General features: G+C 39.5%; 1 protein-coding gene across 1 annotated transcript in view; it reads right to left on the bottom strand.

Moving 5' to 3' along the window:
• USP7 (ubiquitin specific peptidase 7) overlaps window positions 1-12,040 on the bottom strand; it is a 345,176-nt gene extending 333,136 nt beyond the window's left edge. Inside the window, exon 1 of the mRNA XM_053694268.1 lies at window positions 11,470-12,040. Within this exon, the coding sequence (XP_053550243.1) occupies window positions 11,470-11,539 (70 nt within the window). The 5' untranslated portion in view covers window positions 11,540-12,040. The remainder of the gene's footprint in view (window positions 1-11,469) is intronic.
• Window positions 12,041-19,332: the final 7,292 nt, after the last annotated feature.

Below are 19,332 nucleotides of genomic sequence, written 5' to 3'. Positions count from 1 at the left end.
GCACCATATGAAACTCTCTAAGCTGGCTAGTTATGCTCTTTTATGATCAAAGTATTTTTTTGCAATCACCTATATTGTCCCTGTGAATATTTTTCTATAGTTGGTGTGCTATACCCCTGGTTTTTTGGATGTTCCTCACTTCTGTCCATCCACTTTCCTATATACTATAAATCTTTTCCAGGCAGCACCTTACTATTATAATATCGTGTATAATATTGAAATTAATTAGTAGATGAGCAAACTCCTTTTTCATTCTGACTACTACATTTCAAATAAATCTATCAGCCCCTCTATTAAAGCAGCACATCTGCACTACTGTGCATTATGAATGCTGATATTATGATAGGACAGTAATAGTGAGAGGTCTTTATTTATAGCACTAGCAAATACTAGCATTTCAAAAACTAGGATTTACCATTTGTGGCAAGCAAAATGTGAACATATTTATCATATCTTTGCTGCAGCCAATTAATGATAGATATCAATGAGCTCTTGCACTGATCAAGTAATTGCTGTGCAGCATTGAGCAGAGGTAGGAATCTGAATGCCACAAAATGTACTTTAGAGGGACCTTTTTTTAATTTATTTATTTGATACAAAATTTACATGAAAGCAGGCTGTATAATGAAAATGTACTGCAAAGCTGTTTTGTTTGTTTTTTTTTTTTGGGGGGGGGGGTTGACTGTGCATAAGTAATTGTTTTATGGGAAATTACTTTGAGTTTAATGTCCCAAAGAAAATTATAACTTTTTCTACACAGAGAAAGGAAGACAATGCTTAACCCCTTCAGGACAGACGCATCCACCCAAGCTTGGATCATAAGCAAAAAAGGAAGCACATGATCATCACTGTGCTTCAATAGGGAGCTGATTGGCTCCTGGGGTAATGCTTGCGATGCTAGGCACGTCCCCCAGTTGGATCAATAAGCGTTTGTACACAGAGGAGAGCAGAACACTGCAAAAGTTAGGAGGTTCCATTCTGTCCAAAGGGATTTAAACTACAGCACTTTTAGAACATGGAACATCCTAAGTGTGTTTAGGGGTTAACTACTGTATTTACATTAAAGGAACATAAAACCAAACCATGTTCCTTCATGATTCAGATGGAACATACCATTTTAAATAAGTTCCCAATTTACTTCTATTATCTAATTTCTTTCAATGTCTTAGTATCCTTTCCAAGGCGCTGCAATGCACAACTGGGAGCTAGCTGAGCATATTGAGCCAATGACAAGAGCTATATGTGCAAAAGCTACCAATTAGCTAGCTCTCAGTAGTGCATTGTTGCACCTGAACTTACCTAGGTATGATTTTAACCCTTTAAGGACACAGCTTTCAGTTTGCTCAATTGTTTTATGACGGAAAAATTCCGTCATATGTCCTTAAGAGGTTAAACAAGAGATACCAATAAAGCAAATAGATAAAAGAAATTAGAAAGTGGCATAAAAATTGCATGCTCTGAATCATGAACGTTTTGTTTTGACTTTGCTGTCCCTTTAAGATTAGGGCTTCATTGCAAAGCAGATGCAGCTCCAGAGCCTGCAAGCATGAGTTTAAAAGGGACACATTGTGAATTACAAGACATTTGTTATCTTGCTAAAGAATATTATATCAGCCAAGTCTAAACATTTTAAAAACAAAATGCATTGTTTGCTGCAATTGTTTTTCAATAGTCAAACTCTCCCCACCATTTGCCTAATTTGGAGGAGACAAACCAGGATCAAGTGTGCAGACACCTGGGCTAGTTAGTTATGCTCACTAAGTCAGTATAAAGCACTGGTTTTTAAACCTGTCCTCAGGCCGCCCATAAAGGACAGATTTTGAGGATCTGAACGAGAGCACAGGTTAAATAATCAGCTGATTAGTAAACGTGGTTATTGCTCTCAAACTAGGTGATCCTGAAAACCTGGCCTGTTAGGGAGGTTTGAAAACCAGTGGAATAAAGTAAAATGGTTTTGCAGTTATCCTTAAAGCAAATTAGCCAGAAATATAAAGCAGGGTTATACTTCAGAATAGAGCACGGTGCGTCTACTGCTCTGACAATTATAAAACCCACAAAGAAAAAAATTGGGTTCAGTGTCCCTTTAACTATGCCTGATTAAACATTTTATATTAAAAATTTAACAGATTACTGTCCCTTTATGAAGCCGAGGTCTCAAGACTTGTCAAGCCCTGCGCTGGTGCAACTGGTTGTGAGAGCATGAGGTGGGGCTCACATGCAATAGCTCATTAAATGATATGTGTGCACCAATTGTCAGTCACTCTCCCCAAATGCAGGAGGACAGGTTCTCTAGCTGGGAACCTTGTCTGCAGGCAACATGGTAAATGTCGAAAATATAATACAACTGCCAATGTTCCATACTTCTGCTACTTCTCAATAGCATAATTAAAGGGTCATTCTAGTAGTAAAAAATGTTTAACTATGCTCTTTACCTCTGCAGTGTCTTTAGTTATAACTTATTTGAAGTTCCTAACCGGTCAGCCAATCAGAAACTATAGACAAATGACCCAGCTGGGCAACTGTCTAATGACCTTTCAATAAAGTAATTGTGATGACATGTAACCAATTACAGGACAAAAAAAAAAAAAAAACGAGATGACATAAAATAGTCAAAGGCACAAAGCTAAAAAAAAATAATTTTATATCAGAGCTCAACTAACCCAAGAGCCATGGAGCCACTGGGTCCTAGTAATTTACTTCAGCTCCTAACTAGGGCTGCAATTAACCATTATTTTCATAATCGATTAAATCTGCTGATTATTTTTTTGATCAGATAAAAAAATTAAAAACATTTTTATATTTAAAATAAAATCCATATACTGATTGTTATAAATATAAACTTCAGACTAAAACTTTACATTAACACAACTGTTGGTTCAATTTAAGCAGCAGAACAGATTTTTATAATTAAAGGGCCACTGTAAGTAAATATTTTCTATGCCTGTTACTAACTACCCCAAATACGCTTTTTATCAATAGCATTTCATTAACATATCGCTACCGTATATCAGAAATCTTGTCTGCAAATTTGTTTTCCAAACCCACTCCGTGGGTATCCTTTGCTCTGTACCAATCCGTTTACAATACCTAGGTTTCAAAATGGCGCTTTAAACACAAAGTTATTGGTTTAAGTATTTTGAACATGCAGTGCTGAAAATAGTGGGCAGGATAACGTGACATCATCGGCGAATAAAAGAAATAACTTTTAGAACGTTATGAAACTTCGTTTTGGAGAAAATATAGGTCAGTAGGTTTTAATAAATGTTTATTAACTTTAATATGTTAGTTGTTTAGCTTAAAAATTATAACAAAATGTAATCCTTTAAGCAAAACAAAACCACAAACTGTTTGAAAAGAGGTAGAACTAGTAATAGGTAGACTACCGCAGTTATTCACTCTTTCTGAAACTTTGCAGTGAAATGCAAAAATGTCAACATGTTCACATGCTCCCGAGTCCTGACTGAGGCTGGGTCTCTTTTTTGCAAGCTATTTTGCCTGCAGCAGAGAAGAGGCGTTCAGATGGTGTTGAGGTGCCTGAGATGCATAAATAGGGGTTTTGCCAATTTCACCAAGGTGGGCTATTTAATCTTGGTTAGCTCTCCACCAATGCAAGGGGCCTATTAAAGTAAGCCTGGTCTTCATTCTGACATGAAATCTTGAATATCTATATGCAATGGTAAACAACCATCTATAAGGTTAGGGGGTAAAATATCTAGTCCACACTTAACAGATATATACTTAGAGGTTGAATTTGGTACATATTCCAATTAATTAAAAAAAAAAAAAAAAAAGGACAAGAGACTATATCAGTAACAGGACACAGCCTTACACATAGAAAGCGATCCACTACAAAATTGTGCAAACAGGTAAGTGACATGAATTCATATAACAAATGCCATCAATCTAGGGATAAATAAGCTCAGCACTATATCATGCAAATCCGGTCCCAAATCACCTGATTTAATATAAACAATTCAAAGTAGGTGTAAACTTAAAAAGAAACTTATATAGCGTCTGAAAAAGTGAAAAGTAAATGTCTCCTACTGGATTATTCTTTATATCTATATAGAACTGACCATGTTACGGCTGGCTACTACTGGATTATTCTTCATATCTATATAGAACCTAACATCTTACTTCTGGCTCTTACAGGATTATTCTTCATATCTATATAGAACCTAACATCTTACTTCTGGCTCCTACAGGATTATTCTTCATATCTATATAGAACCTAACATCTTACTTCTGGCTCCTACAGGATTATTCTTCATATCTATATAGAACCTAACATCTTACTTCTGGCTCCTACAGGATTATTCTTCATATCTATATAGAACCTAACATCTTACTTCTGGCTCCTACAGGATTATTCTTCATATCTATATAGAACCTAACATCTTACTTCTGGCTCCTACTGGATTATTCTTCATATCTATATAGAACCTAACATCTTACTTCTGGCTCTTACAGGATTATTCTTCATATCTATATAGAACCTAACATCTTACTTCTGGCTCTTACAGGATTATTCTTCATATCTATATAGAACCTAACATCTTACTTCTGGCTCCTACTGGATTATTCTTCATATCTATATAGAACCGAACATCTTACTTCTGGCTCCTACTAGATTATTCTACATATCTATATAGAACCTAACATCTTACTTCTGGCTCCTACTGGATTATTCTTCATATCTATATAGAACCTAACATCTTACTTCTGGCTCCTACTGGATTATTCTTCATATCTATATAGAACCGAACATTTTACTTCTGGCTCCTACTAGATTATTCTACATATCTATATAGAACTGACCATGTTACGGCTGGCTCCTACTGGATTGTTCTACATATCTATATAAAACCAATGATATCTGGTTTCTTGCTGATTTTTGCTGACTCAAATACTTGAGTACTTCCCAAAATGGTCAAAAGATGCCAGAGGTGTCACCAACTCTGATTATAGAAGCCATGCTATAGAGTGGCACTGTCCACATAACATTCCCTTTTCCCAGCCACTAGCAGTAAGCAAATTAAGAGAAGGTAACCGGGGGGGTAAAAAAAAAAAAAAAAAAAAAAAAACACACACACACACACACTTTAGAGGGGCACTGTGGTAATGTTCTTTACTAGAAACTAACATACTAAATTAACCCAGAACAGGATCATATTGTTTGAAATCCCTCTATTTGCTAAAATAAATCAATCTTTAGTTGGGGAGAAAAAAAAAAATGGGGAACAAAAAGTAATCACCTGTGAAAAATAAATAATTATAATTTGAAGGGAGGCGTTGGTAAATGCATATGAAACTTAGGAACCAGACAGAACTTGAGTAGCGGAGGACATTTGTATAAAGACAAGATAAGTGCAGTAACAAAACAAACAAAAGTTTGTATAAATACATTTAAAATAGTTTATTAAAATTCACAAATGTCACTTAAGTGCAGCCAGTAATTATATTTGGAACAGCAAAAACGTAAATAGAATTGTGGTGAAATCAGGAATGTAGGAATACTAGAAAACTTTTGATTTCAAATTAGGATAGCACACTGCTAAAAGACTTTCACTAGTCCACACTTAACAGATATATACTTAGAGGTTGAATTTGGTACATATTCCAATTAATTAAAAAAAAAAAAAAAAAGGACAAGAGACTATATCAGTAACAGGACACAGCCTTACACATAGAAAGCGATCCACTACAAAATTGTGCAAACAGGTAAGTGACATGAATTCATATAACAAATGCCATCAATCTAGGGATAAATAAGCTCAGCACTATATCATGCAAATCCGGTCCCAAATCACCTGATTTAATATAAACAATTCAAAGTAGGTGTAAACTTAAAAAGAAACTTATATAGCGTCTGAAAAAGTGAAAAGTAAATGTCTCCTACTGGATTATTCTTTATATCTATATAGAACTGACCATGTTACGGCTGGCTACTACTGGATTATTCTTCATATCTATATAGAACCTAACATCTTACTTCTGGCTCTTACAGGATTATTCTTCATATCTATATAGAACCTAACATCTTACTTCTGGCTCCTACAGGATTATTCTTCATATCTATATAGAACCTAACATCTTACTTCTGGCTCCTACAGGATTATTCTTCATATCTATATAGAACCTAACATCTTACTTCTGGCTCCTACAGGATTATTCTTCATATCTATATAGAACCTAACATCTTACTTCTGGCTCCTACTGGATTATTCTTCATATCTATATAGAACCTAACATCTTACTTCTGGCTCCTACTGGATTATTCTTCATATCTATATAGAACCTAACATCTTACTTCTGGCTCTTACAGGATTATTCTTCATATCTATATAGAACCTAACATCTTACTTCTGGCTCCTACTGGATTATTCTTCATATCTATATAGAACCGAACATCTTACTTCTGGCTCTTACAGGATTATTCTTCATATCTATATAGAACCGAACATCTTACTTCTGGCTCTTACAGGATTATTCTTCATATCTATATAGAACCTAACATCTTACTTCTGGCTCTTACAGGATTATTCTTCATATCTATATAGAACCTAACATCTTACTTCTGGCTCCTACTGGATTATTCTTCATATCTATATAGAACCGAACATCTTACTTCTGGCTCCTACTAGATTATTCTACATATCTATATAGAACCTAACATCTTACTTCTGGCTCCTACTGGATTATTCTTCATATCTATATAGAACCTAACATCTTACTTCTGGCTCCTACTGGATTATTCTTCATATCTATATAGAACCGAACATCTTACTTCTGGCTCCTACTAGATTATTCTACATATCTATATAGAACTGACCATGTTACGGCTGGCTCCTACTGGATTGTTCTACATATCTATATAAAACCAATGATATCTGGTTTCTTGCTGATTTTTGCTGACTCAAATACTTGAGTACTTCCCAAAATGGTCAAAAGATGCCAGAGGTGTCACCAACTCTGATTATAGAAGCCATGCTATAGAGTGGCACTGTCCACATAACATTCCCTTTTCCCAGCCACTAGCAGTAAGCAAATTAAGAGAAGGTAACCGGGGGGGTAAAAAAAAAAAAAAAAAAAAAAAAAAAAAAAAACACACACACACACTTTAGAGGGGCACTGTGGTAATGTTCTTTACTAGAAACTAACATACTAAATTAACCCAGAACAGGATCATATTGTTTGAAATCCCTCTATTTGCTAAAATAAATCAATCTTTAGTTGGGGAGAAAAAAAAAAATGGGGAACAAAAAGTAATCACCTGTGAAAAATAAATAATTATAATTTGAAGGGAGGCGTTGGTAAATGCATATGAAACTTAGGAACCAGACAGAACTTGAGTAGCGGAGGACATTTGTATAAAGACAAGATAAGTGCAGTAACAAAACAAACAAAAGTTTGTATAAATACATTTAAAATAGTTTATTAAAATTCACAAATGTCACTTAAGTGCAGCCAGTAATTATATTTGGAACAGCAAAAACGTAAATAGAATTGTGGTGAAATCAGGAATGTAGGAATACTAGAAAACTTTTGATTTCAAATTAGGATAGCACACTGCTAAAAGACTTTCACTGCATTCCAACTCCCAAAACAAAATAAGTAGTTACTGAAAAAGAGAAATCTTAAAATGTAAAATTATTTTAAAATAACACAACGAGCAGCAATATAAAACAGACAGGTTTATTTATAAGTAGTGCCCCTTTAAATAAATATGGCAGCTCCCATGAGCAGCACCTATACAGATAGCTTTAGCTGTACACAGACATCGATGCAATTAGCTAGTGGATTACTAATTAACAATTGCAATATGCAGACAGTAATTCTGCTACCAAACAGCCCTATTATAATAATATGTAGTATCCATGACAACTCTGCACACCCCAAGGAAGCAGCTGTAGGGGGGCCGTGTATCATGTAGCCAGGATCTAGTGCAGGCTTCTCAGTACTGAGCCCCCTCCTCTGGCAAGATGACTGTGCATCATGCAATGCGAGTCAGGCCACACTCAGCCAGCTGCTGGAGTGACAGCCCAGCCCTGGCATCACTTGATCTGCCCAGCAAGGTACTGTACACTGAGGCTGGAATCAAGCTTCCTGAGCTGAGCCCTCAAACACCCGTCATACCTCCTGACAGAAAGGGACCAGAAATACCCCTAGACCCAGACACCTATCCAGTCCTCCAAAGGAAGAAATCGTCACATAGGCTCAGGCCACAGACGTGCATAAAACCTGACCCAAACAGATCTCTCCCCCTCCATAACTAAACTGAACCTAGAGTACCCGTCCATCAAATAAAACCCCAAGGGAATGCACTGAATCTTCAGAACCATTTCCTTCCATTTAACTTGGCACTCACCTTACCAGACTTTACCAACAGTACACTGTTTACTTGGGTCTCTATTCAAACACTTTAAAAGGGAAATTATAATGTAAAAATATTTTCTTTATAGCATTTTTGTTTTATCAAGGAAACTCAAAGTTCCACACGTGCACAATGAGTTCTAGATAAAGATACAGCTAGTTTATGGAGGATATGCAAGTATGCCACTGCAGATAAAGATTCGGCCATGCCAAGGGTAACAAACATGTAGCTTGAAGGTTATTTGAAAATACATTTCATTTTAAACTAGAATCTCTCAAACACTTGCTTCTACAACATAATGCCCCGGACTAGTGCCCCTGCAGGGAATCTTTAGAATTAAGCCCACAGTACAGAATGGGTTAAATGCTCATCATATAGTGTTATTAGTCAGTGTCCTCCGACAACTCCAGTAACCCTGCAAATGCAACTAGGCTGAAAGCTTACTTTATAAGAGTGCATCAAAGGTTATGAAACAAAACATCCCCGTATATTTCAAGTGAGAATCAGCTATGGGAATGAACACAGAGGGGTGCAGGGCACTTGGGGTTGTGACCATACTGAAAAAAATCTTATTAAGTAGTAGGATTTGGGAGGGTTCAATCCTTAGGGGAAACCTTACCAGTGGAATAACAGAGAGGGTGATTAACCAATAAAAGGGGTATGAGGGTGAGTTTACCAACACACACAAAATAAAAAGGAGTTGACAAATGTTTGAAATGTAAAAGTTAAAAATTCTAAGGTTTGTGTCTCCAAGAACACGTCCACACCCTGAAATGCCTGGGAGTGAGCATCTCAGACACTATTCTGTGTACTCCCTCTTACAGCACATAGCAGGCCTCAACAATAACAAGAATACTAATATTACCATAATATTATACTGAATTACACTAGGGGACACATAGCCAGTGGGTACCCAGGGACGAGCACCCTGAAGGCATGTTAACCCGTGCAAACCTGCATGACACTATTACCTGGGTACATGAAGGTCCTAAGGGACATCCCTTATGGGTGCCTGAGAGGGTACCATAATCAAAGAGTACCTGGGAAGGTAAGAATTCCTGCAACGTGCACTAATTAGTTAATTTCTGAAGGTGTGAGCACTCTAGTGTTTACCCTTCCCAGTGGGTACCTCAGGGAATAAGCATTGTGGTGGTTGCCCTAATCTGATATATAGATGAGGGGTGAGAATCCTGAAGGACTTTAAAAAGGGAGTACCTGAAGGAGAAAATTAGCTTTAGGGGAAATCTAACCAGTTGGTACTTAATGGAGTGAACAGTTAAAGACACCATTGTCAGTGGGTACCTTGAAGGGTATCAGAGTATACTTGAGGGGGTGAGAATACTGAAGGGTGCATTAAACTGTAGGTACTAGAAGAATTGAGAGTCCTTAGAGACAGCCAAACAAGTGAGAACATGGGGGTGAGCATCCCAGAGAGCACCCTACTCCTAGGTATAAGGGGGAAGAATCTTGGAGGGCAACCTGATTAGGTGGGTAATCTAAACTTCATCCTGACATGAGCATCTGATGAGGTGAGAATTCTAAACTGCATCCTAGCTTTTGGGAACCTGAGGAAATCAGCATGATGTAGGAGATCGTAACCAAATGGTGCCTGAGCAGATAAGTATTCTAAAACCTGGTGAAATTAGCATCCTTAAAAAGGTATATTTTTGTTGGTGCCTGAGATGTGCATTTTAAACTGCATTCTAAACAATGGGTACATGAGGAACTTTTTAAAGGGCACCCAAACCAGTGGATATCTGAGATAATAATAATAATAATAATAATAATAATAATAATAATAATAATAATAATAATAATAATAATAATAATAATAATAAGGCACCCAAACCAGAGGGTACAAAAAAAAAATAAGTTTCCTATATGACATCCTAAGCAGTGGGTACCAGCAGTTAAGCCCCCTTAGGGGAACCTAATGAGTATGTTACTAAGTGAATGAGCCTCTTGAGGGGTACCCTAACCAGTGGATACATGTAGGGGTGAGCAACCTAATAAACACCCATATCAAATATATGCTTGGGGGGATAAAGCATCCAAAAGAGAACACTAATGCAGAGGGTGAGAATCCTAAGGTGCGCCCTAACCAGCGGGTACCTGAGAGGATGAGCATCCTGACCGGTGGGCTGAGGGTGAGCATCCTAACCAGCAAGTACCTGAGAGGATGCATATCCTAAGGGGCACACAAATCAGTTGGCACCAAAAAGGATGAGCATGATAACCAGTGGGCACCAGAGAGGGTGTGCATCCTAAGGGGCTCCCTAAACTGTGGATACCTGAGAGGGTGAGCAACCTAAGGGGCACCCTGCCCCGTGGGAACCTTAGAGGGGGTAAGCATCCTAAGGGGCTCCCTAAACTGTGGACATTCTATTGGCACCTGACAGGGTAAGCATCCTAAGGGGCACATTAACCAGTGGATACCTGAGAGGGTGAGCAACCTAAGGGACACCCTGCCCTGTGGGCACCTGAGAGGGGGTAAGCATCCTAAGGGGCACCCTAACCTGTGGACATCATGGAGGGTGGACATTCTATTGGCACCTTACAGGGTAAGCATTCTAAGGGGCACCCTAACCAGTGGGTACCTGAGAGGGTGAGCAACCTAAGGGGCACCCTAACCAGTGGGTACCTGAGAGGGTGAGCAACCTAAGGAGCAAGCTAAACAGTGGATACCTGAGAGGGTGAGCAACCTATGGGCACCTGAGAGGGGGTGAGCATCCTAAGGGGCACCCTAACCAGCGGGTACCTGAGAGGGTGAGCATCCTAAGGGGCACCCTGTCCTATGGGCACCTGAGAGGGTGAGCAACCTAAGGGGCACCCTAACCAGTGGGCACCTGAGAGGTGAGCATCCTAAGGGGCACCCTAACCAGTGGGTACCTGAGAGAGGGTGAGCATCCTAAGGGGCACCCTAACCAGTGGGTACCTGAGTGAGCATCCTAAGGGGCACATGAGAGCATAAGCATCCTAGAGGGTTTCCATCCTGACTGGCAACTGACCGGTCCCCTCCCCGGCAGGTGATGCTGAGGATGCTGTCAGGACCACTGAGTGTAAACAATAAACCTCTGGGTCGTTAGTAACGTTACCTTCCATCTCCATATCTTCGGGCTCGCTGAGCTGCTGCTCCCCGGCTTTCTGCTGCTGATGATGGTTCATATCTCTGGGCTGGGCCTCCGCGGCCTCGGTGTTTCCTGTAGGTTGCGCGCCCGGCGTGGGGGACGGGGCGATGAGCGGCCTGTGCTGGGCCTTGGCAGTAGGGGGGGGAGGGAGGGCGGCGGAGGGAGCCGGCGGCAGAGATACGCGGACGTATTTGCTCGCTATTCGCCCAATCTCGGCGGCGGCTAATAAGGGAGGGACTGCGGACACCTAGGCCTTCCCGAGGCAGGCGGGCGGAGTGACGGTTAATGGGCCGCCTGTGCTGCTCAACTGCGGCCGCCTCCCCCTTCTCATTGGTCGGATCACCCGGGCCCTGCGGCCTGAGTTATCTCCTGCCCTCTAAAGCCGCATCCGAAGCGGTGACCGCGGCGCTGTGTGCCGGCTTGCGGGGCGCTACGTGTGCTGGGCCCGCCTCCTTGTCACACTGTGTCCGCTCTCGCCGCGGCTCGCAGTCTGTGTGTGTGCAGACGCCAGGCTCTCAAAATGGCGGCTGGTGAAATGTCACATCCGCATGGGGCAGCAAGAGGAGGGAGGAGAGATAATGAGAGCATGAGGCCGCCGCAGCCCGGCCCCTCGCACACTCCTCCTCCCCGCTGGCTCTCTGTCCGCCCGGCTCCGTGTGCGCCTCTGCCCGGCTGTTCTTTAGTCGGTCAGGGGAGCGAGTTACTGGCCGGGAAAAGCAGCAGATGTCAGTGCTGTATTGTCCTCTCTTACTAGCCCGGGGCCAGTGACAGCTTGTGTGACAGAGAGGGGGGCACAGGGGGCTTTATGTCACTTGTGCAAATCATCACTAGTCTGCTTTATCCACAGCACTCTATGTCACTTGTGCAAATCATCACTAGTCTGCTTTATCCACAGCACTCTATGTCACTTGTGCAAATCATCACTAGTCTGCTTTATCCACAGCACTTTATGTCACTTGTGCAAATCATCACTAGTCTGCTTTATCCACAGCACTCTATGTCACTTGTGCAAATCATCACTAGTCTGCTTTATCCACAGCACTCTATGTCACTTGTGCAAATCATCACTAGTCTGCTTTATTCACGGCACTCTATGTCACTTGTGCAAATCATCACTAGTCTGCTTTATCCACAGCACTTTATGTCACTTGTGCAAATCATCACTAGTCTGCTTTATCCACAGCACTTTATGTCACTTGTGCAAATCATCACTAGTCTGCTTTATCCACAGCACTTTATGTCACTTGTGCAAATCATCACTAGTCTGCTTTATTCACGGCACTCTATGTCACTTGTGCAAATCATCACTAGTCTGCTTTATCCACAGCACTTTATGTCACTTGTGCAAATCATCACTAGTCTGTTTTATCCACAGCACTTTGTCACTTGTGCAAATCATCACTAGTCTGTTTTATCCACAGCACTTTGTCACTTGTGCAAATCATCACTAGTCTGTTTTATCCACAGCACTTTATGTCACTTGTGCAAATCATCACTAGTCTGCTTTATCCACAGTACTTTATGTCACTTGTGCAAATCATCACTAGTCTGCTTTATCCACAGCACTTTATGTCACTTGTGCAAATCATCACTAGTCTGTTTTATCCACAGCACTTTATGTCACTTGTGCAAATCATCACTAGTCTGCTTTATCCACAGCACTTTATGTCACTTGTGCAAATCATCACTAGTCTGCTTTATCCACAGCACTTTATGTCACTTGTGCAAATCATCACTAGTCTGCTTTATCCACAGCACTTTATGTCACTTGTGCAAATCATCACTAGTCTGCTTTATCCACAGCACTTTATGTCACTTGTGCAAATCATCACTAGTCTGCTTTATCCACAGCACTTTATGTCACTTGTGCAAATCATCACTAGTCTGCTTTATCCACAGCACTTTATTTTACTTGTGCAAATCATCACTAGTCTGCTTTATTCACAGCACTTTATGTCACTTGTGCAAATCATCACTAGTCTGCTTTATCCACAGCACTTTATGTCACTTGTGCAAAGCATCACTAGTCTGCTTTATCCACAGCACTTTATGTCACTTGTGCAAATCATCACTAGTCTGCTTTATCCACAGCACTTTATGTCACTTGTGCAAATCATCACTAGTCTGCTTTATTCACAGCACTTTATGTCACTTGTGCAAATCATCACTAGTCTGCTTTATTCACAGCACTCTATGTCACTTGTGCAAATCATCACTAGTCTGCTTTATCCACAGCACTTTATTTTACTTGTGCAAATCATCACTAGTCTGCTTTATCCACAGCACTTTATTTTACTTGTGCAAATCATCACTAGTCTGCTTTATTCACAGCACTTTATGTCACTTGTGCAAATCATCACTAGTCTGCTTTATCCACAGCACTTTATGTCATTTGTGCAAATCATCACTAGTCTGCTTTATCCACAGCACTTTATGTCACTTGTGCAAATCATCACTAGTCTGCTTTATCCACAGCACTTTATGTCACTTGTGCAAATCATCACTAGTCTGCTTTATCCACAGCACTCTATGTCACTTGTGCAAATCATCACTAGTCTGCTTTATCCACAGCACTCTATGTCACTTGTGCAAATCATCACTAGTCTGCTTTATTCACGGCACTCTATGTCACTTGTGCAAATCATCACTAGTCTGCTTTATCCACAGCACTTTATGTCACTTGTGCAAATCATCACTAGTCTGCTTTATCCACAGCACTTTATGTCACTTGTGCAAATCATCACTAGTCTGCTTTATCCACAGCACTTTATGTCACTTGTGCAAATCATCACTAGTCTGCTTTATTCACGGCACTCTATGTCACTTGTGCAAATCATCACTAGTCTGCTTTATCCACAGCACTTTATGTCACTTGTGCAAATCATCACTAGTCTGTTTTATCCACAGCACTTTGTCACTTGTGCAAATCATCACTAGTCTGTTTTATCCACAGCACTTTATGTCACTTGTGCAAATCATCACTAGTCTGCTTTATCCACAGTACTTTATGTCACTTGTGCAAATCATCACTAGTCTGCTTTATCCACAGCACTTTATGTCACTTGTGCAAATCATCACTAGTCTGTTTTATCCACAGCACTTTATGTCACTTGTGCAAATCATCACTAGTCTGCTTTATCCACAGCACTTTATGTCACTTGTGCAAATCATCACTAGTCTGCTTTATCCACAGCACTTTATGTCACTTGTGCAAATCATCACTAGTCTGCTTTATCCACAGCACTTTATGTCACTTGTGCAAATCATCACTAGTCTGCTTTATCCACAGCACTTTATTTTACTTGTGCAAATCATCACTAGTCTGCTTTATTCACAGCACTTTATGTCACTTGTGCAAATCATCACTAGTCTGCTTTATCCACAGCACTTTATGTCACTTGTGCAAAGCATCACTAGTCTGCTTTATCCACAGCACTTTATGTCACTTGTGCAAATCATCACTAGTCTGCTTTATCCACAGCACTTTATGTCACTTGTGCAAATCATCACTAGTCTGCTTTATTCACAGCACTTTATGTCACTTGTGCAAATCATCACTAGTCTGCTTTATTCACAGCACTCTATGTCACTTGTGCAAATCATCACTAGTCTGCTTTATCCACAGCACTTTATTTTACTTGTGCAAATCATCACTAGTCTGCTTTATCCACAGCACTTTATTTTACTTGTGCAAATCATCACTAGTCTGCTTTATTCACAGCACTTTATGTCACTTGTGCAAATCATCACTAGTCTGCTTTATCCACAGCACTTTATGTCATTTGTGCAAATCATCACTAGTCTGCTTTATCCACAGCACTTTATGTCACTTGTGCAAATCATCACTAGTCTGCTTTATTCACAGCATTTTATGTCACTTGTGCAAATCATCACTAATCTGCTTTATCCACAGCACTTTATTTTACTTGTGCAAATCATCACTAGTCTGCTTTATCCACAGCACTTTATTTTACTTGTGCAAATCATCACTAGTCTGCTTTATTCACAGCACTTTATGTTACTTGTGCAAATCATCACTAGTCTGCTTTATTCACAGCACTTTATGTCACTTGTGCAAATCATCACTAGTCTGCTTTATCCACAGCACTTTATGTCACTTGTGCAAATCATCACTAGTCTGCTTTATCCACAGGACTTTATGTCACTTGTGCAAATCATCACTAGTCTGCTTTATCCACAGCACTTTATGTCACTTGTGCAAATCATCACTAGTCTGCTTTATTCACAGCATTTTATGTCACTTGTGCAAATCATCACTAGTCTGCTTTATCCACAGCACTTTATTTTACTTTTGCAAATCATCACTAGTCTGCTTTATTCACAGCACTTTATTTTACTTGTGCAAATCATCACTAGTCTGCTTTATCCACAGCACTTTATGTCACTTGTGCAAAGCATCACTAGTCTGCTTTATCCACAGCACTTTATGTCACTTGTGCAAATCATTACTAGTCTGCTTTATTCACAGCACTTTATGTCACTTGTGCAAAGCATCACTAGTCTGCTTTATCCACAGCACTTTATGTCACTTGTGCAAATCATCACTAGTCTGCTTTATTCACAGCACTTTATTCCACTTGTGCAAATCATCACTAGTCTGCTTTATTCACAGCACTTTATGTCACTTGTGCAAATCATCACTAGTCTGCTTTATCCACAGCACTTTATGTCACTTGTGCAAATCATCACTAGTCTGCTTTATCCACAGCACTTTATGTCACTTGTGCAAATCATCACTAGTCTGCTTTATCCACTTGTGCAAAGCATCATTCACTAGTCTGTTTTATTCACAGCACTTTGTCACTTGTGCAAATCATCACTAGTCTGCTTTATCCACAGCACTTTATGTCACTTGTGCAAATCATCACTAGTCTGCTTTATCCACAGCACTTTATGTCACTTGTGCAAATCATCACTAGTCTGCTTTATCCACAGCACTTTATGTCACTTGTGCAAATCATCACTAGTCTGCTTTATCCACAGCACTTTATTTTACTTGTGCAAATCATCACTAGTCTGCTTTATCCACAGCACTTTATGTCACTTGTGCAAAGCATCACTAGTCTGCTTTATCCACAGCACTTTATGTCACTTGTGCAAATCATCACTAGTCTGCTTTATTCACAGCACTTTATGTCACTTGTGCAAATCATCACTAGCCTGCTTTATTCACAGCACTTTATGTCACTTGTGCAAATCATCACTAGTCTGCTTTATCCACAGCACTTTATGTCACTTGTGCAAATCATCACTAGTCTGCTTTATCCACAGCACTTTATGTCACTTGTGCAAATCATCACTAGTCTGTTTTATCCACAGCACTTTATGTCACTTGTGCAAATCATCACTAGTCTGCTTTATCCACAGCACTTTATGTCACTTGTGCAAATCATCACTTGTCTGTTTCATCCACAGCATTTTATGTCACTTGTGCAAATCATCACTAGTCTGCTTTATTCACCTCACTTTATGTCACTTGTGCAAATCATCACTAGTCTGCTTTATTCACAGCACTTTATGTCACTTGTGCAAATCATCACTAGTCTGCTTTATCCACAGCACTTTATGTCACTTGTGCAAATCATCACTAGTCTGTTTCATCCACAGCACTTTATGTCACTTGTGCAAATCATCACTAGTCTGCTTTATTCACAGCACTTTATGTCACTTCTGCAAATCATCACTAGTCTGCTTTATCCACAGCACTTTATGTCACTTCTGCAAATCATCACTAGTCTGCTTTATCCACAGCACTTTATGTCACTTCTGCAAAGTATCACTAGTCTGTTTTATCCACAGCACTTTATTTTACTTGTGCAAATCATCACTAGTCTGCTTTATTCACAGCACTTTATTTTACTTGTGCAAATCATCACTAGTCTGCTTTATTCACAGCACTTTATTTTACTTGTGCAAATCATCACTAGTCTGTTTTATCCACAGCACTTTATTTTACTTGTGCAAATCATCACTAGTCTGCTTTATTCACAGCACTTTATTTTACTTGTGCAAATCATCACTAGTCTGCTTTATTCACAGCACTTTATGTCACTTGTGCAAATCATCACTAGTCTGTTTTATTCACAGCACTATGTCACTTGTGCAAATCATCACTAGTCTGCTTTATCCACAGCACTTTATGTCACTTGTGCAAATCATCACTAGTCTGCTTTATCCACAGCACTTTATGTCACTTGTGCAAATCATCACTAGTCTGCTTTATTCACAGCACTTTATTTTACTTGTGCAAATCATCACTAGTCTGCTTTATCCACAGCACTTTATGTCACTTGTGCAAATCATCACTAGTCTGCTTTATTCACAGCACTTTATGTCACTTGTGCAAAGCATCACTAGTCTGCTTTATTCACAGCACTTTATGTCACTTGTGCAAATCATCACTAGTCTGCTTTATTCACAGCACTTTATGTCACTTGTGCAAAGCATCACTAGTCTGCTTTATCCACAGCACTTTATGTCACTTGTGCAAAGCATCACTAGTCTGCTTTATCCACAGCACTTTATTTTACTTGTGCAAATCATCACTAGTCTGCTTTATCCACAGCACTTTATGTCACTTGTGCAAAGCATCACTAGTCTGCTTTATCCACAGCACTTTATGTCACTTGTGCAAAGCATCACTAGTATGCTTTAGCCACAGCACTTTATGTCACTTGTGCAAAGCATCACTAGTCTGCTTTATCCACAGCACTTTATGTCACTTGTGCAAAGCATCATTCACTAGTCTGTTTTATTCACAGCACTTTATGTCACTTGTGCAAAGCATCATTCACTAGTCTGTTTTATTCACAGCACTTTGTTACTTGTGCAAATCATCACTAGTCTGCTTTATCCACAGCACTTTATGTCACTTGTGCAAATCATCACTAGTCTGCTTTATCCACAGCACTTTATTTTACTTGTGCAAATCATCACTAGTCTGCTTTATTCACAGCACTTTATTTTACTTGTGCAAATCATCACTAGTCTGTTTTATCCACAGCACTTTATTTTACTTGTGCAAATCATCACTAGTCTGCTTTATTCACAGCACTTTATTTTACTTGTGCAAATCATCACTAGTCTGCTTTATTCACAGCACTTTATGTCACTTGTGCAAATCATCACTAGTCTGTTTTATTCACAGCACTTTATGTCACTTGTGCAAATCATCACTAGTCTGCTTTATCCACAGCACTTTATGTCACTTGTGCAAATCATCACTAGTCTGCTTTATTCACAGCACTTTATTTTACTTGTGCAAATCATCACTAGTCTGCTTTATCCACAGCACTTTATGTCACTTGTGCAAATCATCACTAGTCTGCTTTATTCACAGCACTTTATGTCACTTGTGCAAAGCATCACTAGTCTGCTTTATTCACAGCACTTTATGTCACTTGTGCAAATCATCACTAGTCTGCTTTATTCACAGCACTTTATGTCACTTGTGCAAAGCATCACTAGTCTGCTTTATCCACAGCACTTTATGTCACTTGTGCAAAGCATCACTAGTCTGCTTTATTCACAGCACTTTATGTCACTTGTGCAAATCATCACTAGTCTGCTTTATTCACAGCACTTTATGTCACTTGTGCAAATCATCACTAGTCTGCTTTATTCACAGCACTTTATGTCACTTGTGCAAAGCATCACTAGTCTGCTTTATTCACAGCACTTTATGTCACTTGTGCAAAGCATCACTAGTCTGCTTTATCCACAGCACTTTATGTCACTTGTGCAAAACATCACTAGTCTGCTTTATCCACAGCACTTTATTTTACTTGTGCAAATCATCACTAGTCTGCT

The sequence above is a fragment of the Bombina bombina genome, chromosome 11 (assembly GCF_027579735.1).
Source record: "Bombina bombina isolate aBomBom1 chromosome 11, aBomBom1.pri, whole genome shotgun sequence".
NCBI classification, from domain to species: domain Eukaryota; kingdom Metazoa; phylum Chordata; class Amphibia; order Anura; family Bombinatoridae; genus Bombina; species Bombina bombina.
Note: the sequence above shows the minus strand (reverse complement) of the source record. Positions and strands in the feature narration are given on the sequence as shown.